At 35.7% G+C, this 16,136-nt stretch overlaps 1 protein-coding gene and 1 long non-coding RNA gene across 3 annotated transcripts in view; one reads left to right on the forward strand and one right to left on the reverse strand.

The window, feature by feature from the left end:
- Positions 1-7,744, forward strand: part of LOC309493934 — a 189,043-nt gene extending 181,299 nt beyond the window's left edge. Inside the window, exons 2-3 of the long non-coding RNA XR_014204110.1 lie at positions 5,436-6,394; positions 7,613-7,744. This is a non-coding gene — a long non-coding RNA (uncharacterized lncRNA). The remainder of the gene's footprint in view (positions 1-5,435; positions 6,395-7,612) is intronic.
- LOC309493773 overlaps positions 6,008-16,136 on the reverse strand; it is a 38,489-nt gene continuing 28,360 nt past the window's right edge. For both annotated transcript variants that reach the window (XM_082163013.1, XM_082163014.1), the window contains exons 2-3: positions 7,610-9,652; positions 6,008-6,377 (exon numbers count right to left, since the gene is read on the reverse strand). In XM_082163013.1, coding sequence (XP_082019139.1) covers positions 8,692-9,652 — 961 coding nt within the window. In that variant the 3' untranslated portion in view covers positions 6,008-6,377; positions 7,610-8,691. The remainder of the gene's footprint in view (positions 6,378-7,609; positions 9,653-16,136) is intronic.

Raw genomic sequence — 16,136 nt, forward strand, 5'->3', positions numbered from 1 at the left:
ATCACTTATGGGATTCTGCAACTAACTAACCAAGCTACCCAGCTAACAATTTGTTGTTCTAAGAACATTTTTCAAACATTCTGTTTTGGTTATGGGAACGCTAAAATGTCGAGTTTTCTTAATGAAAGTGGATTTTTTTTAAAGTTAGTATCCTGAAACATACATTCAACTTCATTTTTCTTAACAACTCAACATTCCAATGTTGATTTTTAACATTCCAAGAACATGTCCAGTTTTCTTAATGTCAATAGAACGTCATTTAAAGGTTAGTATGATGTTCGTGATACACAGCAAAATCATCAGTGTTACTTAATGTCTAAATGGGTCCAATCTACAAAGTGTTTAAAGTTACCCTGAAGCTACAGCAGTTAATGAGATTTTTTAATTGATTAAAGTTTTATTTCTGTCAGAAGCTTTTATTGAGAGTTAACAGAGGTTTAGATGTTGCTGCTTTATTGAATGTTTCGTGTGTAGTCAACATGATGGTGAGCAGTGTTTCTGCCAACATTGAACTTTGAACAAACACTCTATTAACGTTACTAGAAGAACGTTTGTTCATAACTTTGAGAGAACCTTGACAGAACGTTAGCCAAAGTAATGAGAATGTTCCCTGTTAGCTGGGTAGTAGCACTGCCACATATTTTAGTGCATTCACACACACTAATTATGGAGAATAATAAGAATAATGTGGAGCCAATAATATTATGTACATGCAACTTGTTTTCTAACCCGCCACTCACCATCAACATGGCTCTGACATGCATGTAGGAAGTAGGATTCCTCAAAAAGATTACATCCAGCTACCTACTAACCTTATTGAATTACTAATATAATATAATAATTATTGTCACAACAAATTAGCTAACTGTCAAGTAACTTTGAACTTATAAAAATGCAAAAAAAAACTAACAAAACTAAATCCATTGTTTGGTAAGGATACACAATAAAGTAAATCTCAGATCATGATGTAAAACTGTCACTCTGCATATTTGTAGTGTGAGTATCATATTAAGTTGACTGACCTTCATACGTTGATGCCATTATGATTATACTTCTCTTGTTTGTTTCTCCTACCAGTTACAGTCATTGAATGAGGGGTACTGGTTGTTCTTTCGAAACACAGCTCTTCTGCAAACACTTACCTCAGTTTGCTTTGTTTTCACAAGCTGAAGATTTTCAAAACTCTAAGAAAAGAACATTACACCGATCACCTTTGCACTGCTAGTCAGTCCGATCTCATACTTTCATTACATATTGTTTTTCGCAACCCAGGCTCATTGGAAATACGTTACTCATGCCTACATTTTTGCAAAACCTGAAATATGTACCTCCAGGTACGTTTCCTTGCACTTTTCGGGTAAAACGTCCACTAGAGGCGCTAAGTGGTATAAACTTTTCTCCGTTCCAGATGCGTTTATTAAAGGGATAGTTCAGGATTTTAGACATGAATCTCTATAGCTTCCCCATAAGCAGTGTGGTGCATTGACCATGACTTACCCCCGACAGCGTCCTGTGAGCCGAGCTCCGGTCCAGTTTTGGTCAAGATGAAATTAGTCCGGCAAGATTGCTGGGGTCACGGCAATAAAGCTTTTTTCTTCTCAAATCAATATGTGTTCAAAAGAGTGATATATTTGCGTCACTAAAACGTTGTCTATGGAGAGGTCAGACCTCGTAATGGCTTGGCACTATTTTCTCCCCTGTCATATCACTGCGCGCTGCCGCTACCTACAGCCAGCTGCGAGCTGCGCAAGCGCACACCACTTTTTCAGTTGTTCGGCAGTGTTTACAGCAGTGTTTACGTGCTCAGAACAGCTACACGAACGAGCTAACATAGCTACTCACCAAGAGCGACACCACCATTTGTCGGCCACTCGATGTCTCACTGCAGCAGCTGTGGCTCCAGCTTCAACTTGTTCAACTTCTCTGTCCATCCTCTCTCTTTCTGTCCTTTCTAACTCCATCTGGCGTAACTCGTCATCTGTGTATTCAGGTTCGTAAAGATATCCTTTTGGCTGTGTGTCGAAGTCAATGTTGTCATCGTCGCTGCTGTAGTCAGACATGTTATCGTTCTCTTTACGAGCTGTAAACAAAGTGACACGTGCGCGGCTCCCAGCTGGCTGTAGGTAGCGGCAGCGCGCAGTGATATGACGGGGAAGAAAATAGTGCCAAGCCATTACGAGGTCTGACCTCTCCATAGACAGCGGTTTTGTGCTGCAAATATATCACTCTTTTGAACACATATTGATTTGAGAAGAAAAAAACGTTATTGACGTGACCCCAGCAAACTTGCCGGACTAATTTCATCTTGACCAAAACTGGACCGGAGCTCGGCTCACAGGACGCTGTCGGGGGTAAGTCATGGTCAATGCACCACACTGCTTATGGGGAAGCTGTAGAGATTCATGTCTAAAATCCTGAACTATCCCTTTAAAGGAGATAAAAGCGAAAATATCCGTAAATTGTGTTCAGACTTCTCAGTATACACTAATTTTATTATAAATTAGGAATTATTGGCACCTTAAAAGCGTGGAAATAATTCCTAATTTAAAATGAGTGTTTACTGAGAAGTCTGAACACAATTTACAGATATCGCTTTTTGCTTTTATAACCTTTAATAAACATGCATCTGGAACGGAGAAATATGTATACCACTTAGCGCCACTAGTGGAAGTTTCCCCCGAAAAGTGCAGGGAAACGTACCTGGAGGTACGTATTTCAGGTTTTGCAAAAATGTAGGCAGAGTAACGTATTTCCAATGAACTTAAGATAAGTACTCTGAGAGAGAAGAATGGAGACAGCAGATACACTGAGCAGGATAAGAAGACTCTTCTACTCAAGCAACATGATGCTGCAGCATCATTATTAGCAGCAGCAGTGGCAGCAGGAGCAGCAGGAGCAGCAATAGTAATAGGAACAGTAGCAGGAGCAGCAGTGGGAGCAACAGTGGGAGCAACTGAAGCAGTGGCAGGAGCAAAAGCAGGAGCAGGACTAGCAGCTACAGTGGGAACAGCTGCATTAACTGTTGGGAAAGCAACAATAATGGGAGCAGCAGGAGGAGCAGCTCTGGCAGCAGCAACAGCAGTTAGTGCTGGAGTATATATGTGGTGTGCTAAATAACCAACAGAGCATTTTGTTAGACAAAAGAGCATTTAACCCCTTACCTGTCAGGGATCACTGCCCGGATTATTGTAGTTCAAAATATGTTTGAGCTTATATATCTCAATATTAATAACAGTCTGGTTAATTTTGAGTCTTGAACTATAAACTCTCAAGGGTTGGCTTTCTAAATGTATGTGTGTTATGTTTCTATTCAGAATTACTTATGAGCAGTAACCTTTTTATTTTGGGTATGTCATGTATGCAGCACTTGCCACAATTGGGGGTGATGAGGAAGGGGTTTTTAACTAAAACAAGTTTTGATGTGTGAATTCCTTAAAATAAGTAATTTTGTTATAATCATTGGTGTTCGAGGGCTCCCCTCCTGTGGCTATTGATGGTACTGCAGACAGTGTATTTTGTCCCTATTATCTTGCTGTAGATTCTAGTGTCGCTGCTGTTCGGTTTCTGGCATTGATCAGCTCAATAACAGATTCATTGTGATTTTAATGTTTTAAGTGAATCTTTTCGTCACAATTTCTTTCGTACATGTATTTGAACAAATAGATAATGCATTTAACACTTTAACACAGTTTTTGAGATTGTAATCAAATGTATTGAGTTTAGGCTACACGTGCGTCACACGAGCGGGAACTAGTTATTGTGGTCATTGTGTCTATGTCTTAAACTGACAATTGTTTGTATTAAGAGTTGAGGGAATGTGTAATTTCTATTTGTCTAGTTTTTTATGAATGTGTGCAGTAGTTTTTCTTCAGCCAACGTATTTTGTAGGCTACTATTTTTTTTTTCTATCTAAAAGGATAAATCAGAGTTGAAAGAATCCATGTGTGAGTGTGTCATTCCCAGTGGCGGTTCTACATTGAATTACACCCTGGGCGAGACCCCCTTTGAGCGTGTTGTGATTGGTTATGCATGTGTGATTGGTTATGCATTCATTTGAAGAGGGAGTTCTGGCGATACGCTTCATTCACGATAAAGCAATGGTGAAGAAGCATCACTTGAATGTGTATTCATTTAATATCATCTTTTACATGTATAAAATTTACAAATGCATACTATCATTGTTCTGGTCGAGTTGTGAGAAATACCGTTCACAATATTAATTGTTTTCTTTTGTTATGGCTGAGTGTTATGGTTGTAAACTCATCGGTGCTCCCAGCTAACAGACTTTTGTTATAAGAATGTTCTCCAAATATTCAGTGTTGGTTCTGGGAACGTGAAAAATGTCCAGTTTTCTTGACGTTAGAGGAACGTGTTTTAAAAGGTATAATGTTCCTCAAAAGTTCTTTCAACTTAATTTTGATTTAAAATTCAACTTTATAGGAACGTTGATTTCTAACATTCCAAGAACATAAAAATGTCCAGTTTCCTGAATGTTACTAGAATGTTATTTAAAGGTTAGTGTGACGTTCCTGAAACATTCTTTCAATCATCTTTCGAGAGAGTAATAAGAACACAAACTACAACTTTTTATGTTCTTGGAATGTTAGAAATCAAAATTAAGTTGAAAGAACGTCTGAGGAACATTATACCTTTTAAAACACGTTCCTCTAACGTCAAGAAAACTGGACATTTTTCACGTTCCAAGAACCAACACTGAATATTTGGAGAGCGTTCTTATAACAAAAGTCTGTTAGCTGGAAAGTTAGGAACAATAACTATGGGACAGGCTATAACACTTTCTAAATGTGGAAAACAGACGTTTGTTTGTGTAGTGCCCTCATGTGTACATAACTACATGAAAAACCCATCAAATTACCTCACCTCAGTTGTTTCTTCTTATATTTCTAATTATAGAGTGATTACTCAATATATTGGTATTGCAAAATACCAGTTTTTAATTTTAATTTTACTTGGTTTAACTTGGCTACATTGTATCATTGCACACAACAATTTATGATTATACAGGTGTTTAAAGAAACCTCAATATCTCAGCTCAGGAAATGCTCCTCTACAGATTTTATTTCGGTTATGCATTAGTTAAGTATATTTTCTGATGTGCCAACTGTAGCCTGTATTACTGTAACATCTTTAATTCACCAATAAAACTTTAAGATTAGAAAATTAAAACAAGTCTTGGTGATTAAACCAATTGTTCTTGTTATTAGAATTAGTTATTATTGTAAATTACAATTATCCTGAGAAACACTGATTATGTGGAAAAACCTTTTGCACATAATGATATAGTGGAGATCTGTTAGTTAGTGTTTAATGTTCTGTTGGGATATAAAGTGTTTCTGTTGTCTGAGTGTTGCGGGTCACCATTGTGTTGAAGAGTAGAGCCTGTGCAATTTTAACAATTTAACAATGTTTTACAGTGTATACCTCAAACCACCCTGAATCCAGTCTCATCTTATGTCACAGTTTAAGAAGATTTCCCTGTGTTAAATTACATTATATAAAAGCAGATTGAACATTCAGAAAATGCCTATTGTTTCTCAGAAGAAAAAATAAAGTCATTCAGGTTTTGAACAACATGAGGGAGTAAACGATGACATTTTATCAACTAGGTTATTCCTTATTAGAATCATTTCCTCCCATAGCAAACTATGTGACATTCACTGTGTATAAATGTGTAAAACTGTCACGTGCCTTGTAAGTTCAACGATGTACATTTGCAAACCAAATCAGATTTTTTTTTAGTGATTAACAGATTAATCTAGCTATTAAAAATAGGTTTGTTTATTTGGTGTGAAACGCTGAGTATTATTATGTTCTGTGTTTGTCCATGTTCAATTGTGCCTCACATTCACAAGCTGATAGCCTGATTATAACCAGTGTCAGTCCTGTCTGTAACTAGCAAACAGTGCTACTGTTCATTTAACACTGGGAGTTTCTGTGTGACTGTATGACAAATTTCTATAAATAAATGAAAAAGGAACATAAAAAATACATAAATATTAAAACATTTATTTAACTTTGTGATTAACAGTATTATTTTTCATTTTTTTATAACAAAAGGCAAATAATGTGAAAAACACAATTTTAAAAATAAAAGGACAACAAAAGGAAACAGGTGTCAGTTTTACAACCTTAAAATAAAAAATAAAAATCCTCAAACTAAGAGCACAGAATCACTAGCACATACATTAAAAAGCAGCAGGTTCTGAAAGTTAACAGCACAGAGATAGCAACGTCTGCACATGGTTTTCTGTGCTATGCAAAAGACCAAACTCAGTATTATAATACTAATAAAGTAAAACTATGTACAGAAAAGCAGATGTGACCTTTCCAACGTGATGCCATAATGCGTGGCGCATCTCAGAGATGGTACACAGTAAATTCCCCAGTGTTAAATTAACACTGCTCAGAGCACATATGGTCCCACTCTACATGGTGTTAAAGTAACACTGAAGCAGTGTTAAAGTTAATGAGACAATTAAGTGATCAATTGAGTGATGATTGAGCATTATTGAAGACACCTGATGATAACAAGCAGAATCACTGATGGAGAAAATCACAAATTGTAAGCCACCGTTATGGTGATGGGTGTTTGCTTTAGTTGGGCTCTTGACCCTTAAATTATTAACTTTAATTTTTTGTTTGATTGCTGTATCTGACTTACAACTGCCAGATGAACGAAGAAAAAAGTTATCTGATGGTGTTGGTTATGTTATGACAATAATCATTTTAACTTTATGTTTATGATTTATGTTGTTGGTTACAGCACAACTGTGATTCAGCATAAATATCCAGAATTTTAGATATAATATAAAGGATTTCTTAAAAGTTTTTTTTTTTTTATAGTTCTTTTAGGCACACACAGACATAAAGATTCAGTCTATGCATCTCAACAATGGTGACAATTGGGAAAAGTAAATTACATAGACAATTCAGATCATAATTTATTCATACCGCAATGCATGATGGGAGCCATTAATGAGTTGTGATTGGTGGCAGCCACTGCAACATGCTTTATTATTGTCACCATTGTTGGGATTCACAGGCTGATTATTGATGTCTGTGTTTCTAAATTAATACATTTGAAAGTGTATTGATCAGAACAATGTTTATTAAATATATTGGATTATAAGAAAAATGCTGATAATCATATACTGTAGAATCAAAAAGCTGCTGCTAACAAGTTACACCAAACTATCTCAATAAGTTTCATTTTCGGATCACAGCATTATTATGTCAAAACATAACCAACACTATCAGATCACACTTTTTCTTTGTTCATCTGACTGTTATAAATTAATAACAGCAGACAAACAAAAGTCTAAAGTTAATAATATACAGTAAGGGTCAAGAGCCCAACTAAAGCAAACACCCATCACCATAACGGTGGCTTACAATTTGAGATTTTCTCCTTCAGTGATTCTGCTTGTTATCATCAGGTGTCTTCAATAATGCTCAATCATCACTTAATTAATCACTTAATTGTCTCATTAACTTTAACACTGCTTCAGTGTTACTTTAACACCATGTAGAGTGGGACCATATGTGCTCTGAGCAGTGTTAATGTAACACTGGGGAATTTACTGTGTACAAGACGGGCATTTGTGGTTAAAAAGTATATAATTTTTAGTTTATTTTAGAAAATGGCTTATTTTTTCACTAGATAAGACCCTTATTTCTTGACTGGGATTGTGTCGAGACTGATATGTGAAGCTGCACTGGAACTCACATTTGGACCTTCAACCCGTTGGACCCCATTAAAGTCACTATATGGAGAAAAATCCTGGAATGTTTTCCTCAAAAACCTTCATTTCTTTTCCACTAAAGAAAGGCATGGACATCTTGGATGACATGGGGGTGAGTCAATTATCAGGACATTTTATTTGAAAGTGAACTAATCCTTTAAGTTTTGTAAAAAATCCTTTTTAATGTGTTTAAAAATTGTATTCATGCTTGTATTTTTTTTTTTTATTCACGCTTATTATATTTTGATCCGTGACCGCAATACTTTAGACGGGATATTTGATCCCATACAGGACAGCAATTGCGAGTAAATTTCATGTTTTCAGGACTGAGATATGAAGAGTGTATAACATCTTTATCAACAGTGTGAAAGTGAATAGCACATAACAGACACAATACCGATATAAACATAGAAATCTATCGGTTCGATATGCGTCACATGACTAAACATGCATCATCTTTTTCAAAAAGCTCAGTTTTCACGGGACAAAAACGCCGTCTCAGTGTTGACGGTCATAACTCAACAAAGAGAGATAGCGGAAGAGAAACTTTTTGCATGATTATATGCTATATTAGACACAACAAGGAACATAACTTTCAAACATGACATGAACCCTAAGAAAATTAACCACAAGTTAAAGTAAGCATTTAATAATTAATAAAGGACAACAGGAGAGCCACACACACATAGTAAGTTGATAGAAAACACTAAAATCTTGAAAATGATGATAACAAAATAATTTACATTACACCATTACTTCAGAATAGTATAATACAATATAAAAATGTATTTGAACATTTTTATTCTGTTATTTGAGTTATTTCTTTTGAAGCATTGACTGTGTTCAATATGGAAGTAAATGTGTTTATTTAAAATGAGTCTGTTTTACTCGTGTTTTTTACATCTTATAATGATACTTGTATGGTCTTTTAATTACTTTTATATTTTCCCTCAGAGCTATTACTTGCCAATAAATAGACTCCAGCACCCACTGCTACTGCTGCTGCTGCCAGAGCTGCACCTCCTGCTCCTATTATTGCTGCTTTCCCAACAGTTAATGCAGTTGCTGTTAGTCCTGATCCTGCTTTTGCTGCTGCTCCTAATAATGCTGCTTTTCCAGTAAATGTTCCCATAGATGCTCCTCCTGCTGCTAGAAATGCTGCCACTGCTCCTCCTGCTGCTAGAAATGCTGCTGCTGCTCCTCCTGCTGCACATTTCTTGAGTAGAAGATAATTCTGAGTCTTCTTATAGTCCTGTTCTGTGTATCTCTTGTTTGCATTCTTCATCCTCAGTGACTCAATCTTTTTCAGAAGCTCAGTGACCTGAGATCGATCTTCATCTTTGTTGTTAAAAACATGAAAACCTCCTGAACACTGATCAACTACTGAACGCAGTGTTTCACATTCTCCCAGATATCTCTCTATTGGCTCATGTAACAGATCTCCGTGAGTAAAGAGCACTATTGTGTGTTTTGAGAACTTTGATCCAAAATTATTCTGGATCCATTTCACAACTTTACTGTTCTCTGTGAAAGTCTCACCCAGTTTGATCACCAGCAGAAACACATCAACACTATGACGAGTAAGCATCTTCTCTATTTGAGTCTGAGCGTCTGTGATCTTCACTGATGTATCAGAGAGTCCTACAGTGTCGATCACTGTGATTGTTTGTCCATCCAGCTCTGTTTCTGCTGATTGACAGAATCTGGTCACAGACTCAGGAGAAAAATCTTCTTTAAATGGTTTTCTAATTCCTATGATGGTGTTTCCTGAAGCGCTCTTTCCTGATCCAGTCGAGCCCAACAGCATAATACTCATATCAGGAGGTTCTTCCTTGCTGTGTCTCCGCATCTTGTCTCTGAGTGGAACAGATTTTTTCCTCTCCATCTCTCTATTACGAGGAAACATATTTTGTTAATTAAATGAATTAAACCTGCTGCCTTTTACACAGCTTAAGTTTATATACATATATAAAATGGTACACAGCAAAATCCCCAGTGTTAAATTAACACTCCTCAGTGTTTATATGTGTCCACACTACAGGGTGTTAAAAATTAACACTGAAGCAGTGTTGAAGTTAATGAGATAATTAAGTTAACACTGAAGCAGTGTTGAAGTTAATGCAATAATTAAGTGATTAATTAAGTGATGATTGGCTATTAGTGGTGACACCTGATGTTAATAAGCAGACTCACTGAAGGAAAGAGAAAAAACAATAACAGAAAAAAGAGAAACACAAGAACTACTGATTTCGAGTCATTACACATTGTTGCACTTATTATTACCAGTTTGACTTTATTTCTGTCATACATCGACAAAAGTTATTGAGAGTCAACAGAAGTTTAGACGGTAATATTTTATGGAATTTTTCTTTTCAAGTTACCATTTTGGTGGTCAGTGTTTGCTTTAGTTGGGCTCTTGACTCTTTTCATTTTTTAATATTAATTTTTCTCTGGTTGCTACAACTCTGTGTTTATAAAGCACATTTGTTACTGCAAGAGAAAACATGACCTGCTCACAATATGTTGTGATGATAAAAACATTATCATGTAGTGACCTGATTCACTGATGTCATTCAGACTCTAAATCTTTGACTATATGCTTGATGTCTCGTTTTAGTATTGGTGATTGTAGCTCTGAGATTCTACAGTTTGAGATCCAACAGCAATATGAAAAATTTTGAAAATACTTTGAGCAAAGAAGTTATTGTGTTTAAACTAGGGCTGGGCAAAAAAATCGATTTTTCGATTAATCGTTTTTTAAAATGTGGTCGATTCAAGATCGATTCTCAAACGCCAAGAATCGATTTTTTTCCATCTTTATGTATTCGTTTTCCTCCACTGTTCATAGGCTTGCAAACTCAATTTTATAGCTAATGCTGTGAGATTTTATGGTAGTTTTATCTAAATCATAAAATAACCTCAATTAGTGCTGCACGTTTAATCATATCGCAATCGCTAGATGACAAGCCTATACGCAATTAGGGTATATGACCAAAATGCTGCCAAAATGCTGTCGTGACTGTGACAGAAAAACTTGCGATGATATCGTGCGTGCGCACAAGACAGCACAGAATAGAATTATCTTTCGCGCTTGAACGAAGAACACACACAATTATGCCAAAATGTATTTTTGTCGAGTATCTTTATAACATAAGAGCAGTCTTATGACGAACGTGAAGAGTTGTGCCTCGTGAGAGAATGAGTCCGCGTGTGAGTTCCGCGTCTCTGTCAACAGCGGCTGGTCTTAAAGTGACAGTACACTGTAGCCACTAATTATATCTGTCATTTAAGTTAATCAAAGAACAAAGAGAACAGAGAAAAACACTCACTGCTCTTGAATAAAGAACTTTTGTAACTTTGATTAGTCAATATATAATTTATAATTAATGCAACACAGACTGTTTGATAATTTTATTCAATTTCTGTATGGCCTAGCTGTTAGACAGGAAGGGCACATATTATATTATATGCAACGTTTTTATATGTGGGTTTATGTGAGGATTGTTAACCTGTTTGATCAAGACATGCGACTGTTCTGACTTGTCCAATTTTCAGCATCAATTTTTCATCTTGCATCAAAATCCTGTCTATTAATTGTATGCATTTGAAATATAGAGTTGGGTTCTGTTTTAATGTACCCAAATGTACCTAAAATAAAAAGTTTAATATACAGGTTTGTAGCTCTTAATTTCTTTTTATTAATTAAACAGTTGAAAACTTGTTCACTTTTTTTCTTTTCTTTTTTTAATAAATATAGGATTTGTATTTAATATTCATTGAGTGAGTCGAATCGAAATCATTTTAGAATCGAAATTGGAAAAATCGAATCGAGAATCGAAATCGAAAATCGAATCGAGAATCGAAATCGAATCGAATTAGAGCTTGCGAATCGAAATCGAATCGAATTGTAACATCTGAATCGATACCCAGCCCTAGTTTAAACGCACAGACATCAAGAATCAGCATATGAATCTCAACAATGGTGACAATAAACAAACTAGTGACAAACAGATCAACTCTGAACATCACAAAACAAGATACTAAAGTCAGAACAAAACAATAGCAAAATAAAAGCCAACAGAAAAAAACAATGAAAATTACAGGACAATTCAGCTGCATAATTTATTCATGCTGCAATGCATAATGTGAGCCATTGAGGTGTTCTGATTGGTGGCTCCCATCATGCACTGCAACATTAAGCATTTGTTTGATTGTCACCATTGTTGAGATTCATATGTAGATTCTTGATATCAGTGTGTGATTTTAAATCCTTCAGATCTTTAAAACATTGCTGGAAGTAACTACTGTAGTGAAAAATTAATAAAAACATGTGGATAATCAGTTTATAATGCTGGGTGACATCATTGAATCAGGTCACTAGTAATTTCATCATTGAAACTTAACCAGGGCTGAATTACCAAAAGCATCTTAAACTTAACTTGATTGCAGACCAACTGCAACAAATGGTCTGTACGATCAAATTAGGCTTGCAATGTTTTCAGGAAACACAGCCCAAATCATAGTTTATTTTGCCACAACACATATGCTCTATAAGCACAGAGTTGGAGCAGCCAGAGAAATACTAATGTTAAATAGTAAAGGGTCAAGAGCCCAACTAAAGCAACCACTGACCACCATACCGGTGACATGAAACGAAACATTCCATAAAACATTACCATCTAAACTTCTGTCAAATCTAAATAAGAACATGTGTAGATGTATGACAGAAATAAAGTCAAACTGGTAAAATAATAAGTGCAATAATGGCTCGAAGTCAGTAGTTCTTGTGTTTCTCTTTTTTCTGTTCTTGTTTCTCTTTCCTTCAGTGAGTCTGCTTGTTATCATCAGGTGTCACCACTAATGACCAATCATCACTTAATTAATCACTTAATTATTGCATTAACTTCAACACTGCTTCAGTGTTAACTTAATTATCTCATTAACTTCAACACTGCTTCAGTGTTAATTTTTAACACCCTGTAGTGTGGACACATATAAACACTGAGGAGTGTTAATTTAACACTGGGGATTTTGCTGTGTACATGCAGAGGCGAACCTACATTAAGGTCGAGCCCCAGGCACAATTAATTAATAAGGCCTTTCTAAAATATTTTTTATTATATCTTTGTTACCTAGACATAATTATACAACATACAAAAAGTAGCCAAAACACATCTAACAGAACATAAATAAGTTTTTTATAACATTAAACTGCTTATTTTTTAATTAACAAAATGTCAATCTTCATCTTTATAGTACAAGATACAAAACAATCTTGATATTTATAACGGACTGTCACCATAAAAACTGTGCTTTGTGTGGTGGTGACAGGAACAAGCTATTTAATCTTTATTTTATTAGTTTATCAACTAATTATGTTAACACAACTAATTTAACGTATAAGAGCTGGAAAAAACTAATTGCTAATTAAATAATGTCAACTAAGTAAATGTATTGATTAAGGCTGCCAAGATTGAAGATTTTTCTAGTCGACTAGTAGTCATTCATTTAAGCAATTAGCTGACTAATCGTTATTAATATTAATTTAATTAGGCTGCTTGAATATATACTGGGTGCATGGAGGAATATGTGTGTATTCCACACTCAAGCGCACGCATAAAGCTTGCCAAAAAGAAATGCACCTTTCATACGGATTCATAGACTGTAAAATAATATGGACATAGTGTCTGTGACATCACCTGTAGGTTTTTGAAAAGCATTTTTGAAGCCCAAAGTGGGCGGAGCCGGCCGTCGCCATCACTCCCAGATAACCGGAAATGGGCAGACGCGGATTAGCTGAGGTGACGTGACGGCTAACAGACAGCAGACAAATGACTAGTAGTGACATCAGCGGCAATCCACCTGTCACTCAAGTGGACACGCCCCTAATTATGCAGAACTTTAAAGCTTAATATAATTTAAACGGATGAGATAAAAAAATTCACCCCCCTCACAGTTGTCATGACGGGCTATAGCAGAATAACTTTTAGTAGCAGGCTGTAAACATAATTTTTTCTGCTGTAAAGTTGGGCATAATTTTAACATGGGTGTCTATGGGATTGGGAGCCTGTCTCTAGTGGCCAGTTGATGAATTGCAGTTTAAGTCACTTCCGTGTTGGATTCAAGAGAGAACGGAAGGTTGCCGCTAGTAAGAATTACATAAACAGAGAGTATATGTTTTCGATGCGAATTGGTTTATTTTAAAGTAGACATTTCAAGCTTTATTTCTATATCTGTAAGGCAAGTATTCGCTGAGTTCCGGTTCAAATTTGTGATGACGCCGGCGCCTCCATGTCATGCAGTGACTTCACTTGGAGATGAACCTAATAATAGCGCAAATTTATAAATTAACGTTAGAGTGAGTGGCCATGCCAGACGGATAAGTCCTCTTCATGTTTAACAAATTAAATCATGCAAGAAGAGACGATCGATCGATATGTTTACATCTCTCAAGTGTTTCAACTGCGGAAAGATATCAATAAAACAGCTTGAGAATAATATCTCACGTATAGCATTACATTTAACAGTGTCGACGGCAGGTTAGTTCGCTAGAGAAATGCACTCTAGAGAGAATCATTTCATATACTATATTAGCGTATTCTAGGGTGACCAGACGTCCCGAAAAATTCGGGACAGTCCCGAAATCTAAACTGTTGTCCCGAATCCCGAATCTGGCCCTAATTGTCCCGAAAATTATACTAAAGCAAAATCTTGAGTAGTTATTGTCTGATAAACATTAAAAACTGTCTGTGGAGGTTGAGTCCGGCTGCCGGCGACACACTGGCTGCGTGGTGTGTCCGTTTTTATTTCGGCTCCCCTGTTAACAGGTTAACTCGTCCGTTAAGCTTGCACACTGCCTGCGTGACACGCGCGTCTCAGGCGCGCCTCGAGCCGCGCGGAAAACGCGTGCATGCTAGAAATAGAACCGTACGCCTATTTTTCACACAACACGCAAGGCAAAATAGAATAGGAAAATATGTTTGTATGTCATTTTGACATGAAAACATATTAATAAATGAAATTTTGATGTTTGAAAGTTTAAATTTTTACATAAATGCAGATATAAATGTAATAATAAAAAAATATGATCGATTTTCAAATATTGCACCTGTCAATACAGAACGAAATATTCTGTAGCCTATTTTGCCTATTATTAGAGCGCAAGTTGCTGCAGCCGCGAGGACAGTCACTGCTGCACGCGTAAAGGAGTGATTGATTGTGATTGATTGTTCGCGGGACTGCAAAAAAATACTTCACTACACAATTATCTCGTTATTTTCGTTTAAGCTTATTAGCGTTAGGCTATACTGAAAGGTCTGATTTACGCACTGTTACTTACAACAGTCATTGTTTTTTTTCTTTTCACAATGTCATTTGAGTTCATGATTTTAATGTCTAGAGTATTTAATGAATGTTTAAATAAATGTATCATAAAAACAAGTTATGAAAGCCACTGTGTAAATTATTATATTTCAAAAATGAATTGGAGTAGAAAATGAACTTTATAATTATATTTAGAAGTTAATGCAAAACCTGCCTTGTGTGCAATACATGTGTGGATCTAAAAATAAATAGCAACTGAATTTAATAATTTGAGCTCTGTTGTTAACTGTTGCCTTTAATATTATAGTAATGTGAAATTAAGGGCTCCCTATAGTTTATGGCATTAGCTAAGATTGTTTTTCAATATAATCAATTTAAACACATAAACACATTTGTAAAAAAAATAATAATAATAATAATAAAAAAACAGTTTATTAAAAAAAAATTTAAATAAGCAATTTTGTGTTTAATTTTCTCCCCCCTACCGAACCGTCATGTTTGTGTACCGTTACACCACAAATATATTTTCCCATATTTTGGGGAAAAATAAAGGATTGTATTTTTGAAATAAAAGCAGGCAAGTTCATCAAAATGTATTAAAATCCCCAGTTAGCAGTGGTAATATGACTTTGTGTGGTGGCGTTCATGTGCATTTTACTAGTTAATCTTTAAACTAGTTAATCTTTAAACTAGTTAATCTTTAATCGATCATAAATAAAATAAGTAGAAAACAACCTGTCCTAATGGAACTCTGCGTCAAAAACTGAAGCCCGAGCGCCAATATGGCACTAATGGTCTACAGCCGTCAAAATAACGACGAACTCCATTACTTTCACTGGCTTGTCGGATCAAAACAGGCCTACATTTCATTATTTGCATTAGTAAAAGTAGTTTTTACTAGCCTAGTTTCGTTTTTGAGCTCCTAACGCGCCTATACTAACACACTCCTCAACAAAACACGTTACAGGCAGATCACAGTACAGTCACTTGCATTTCATAAGATTAGTTTACCAATGCAATTTTTCATGATGTGATGTTAATCTCATTTAA

Source organism: Leuciscus leuciscus (assembly GCF_965113295.1).
Source record: "Leuciscus leuciscus genome assembly, chromosome: 3".
NCBI classification, from domain to species: domain Eukaryota; kingdom Metazoa; phylum Chordata; class Actinopteri; order Cypriniformes; family Leuciscidae; genus Leuciscus; species Leuciscus leuciscus.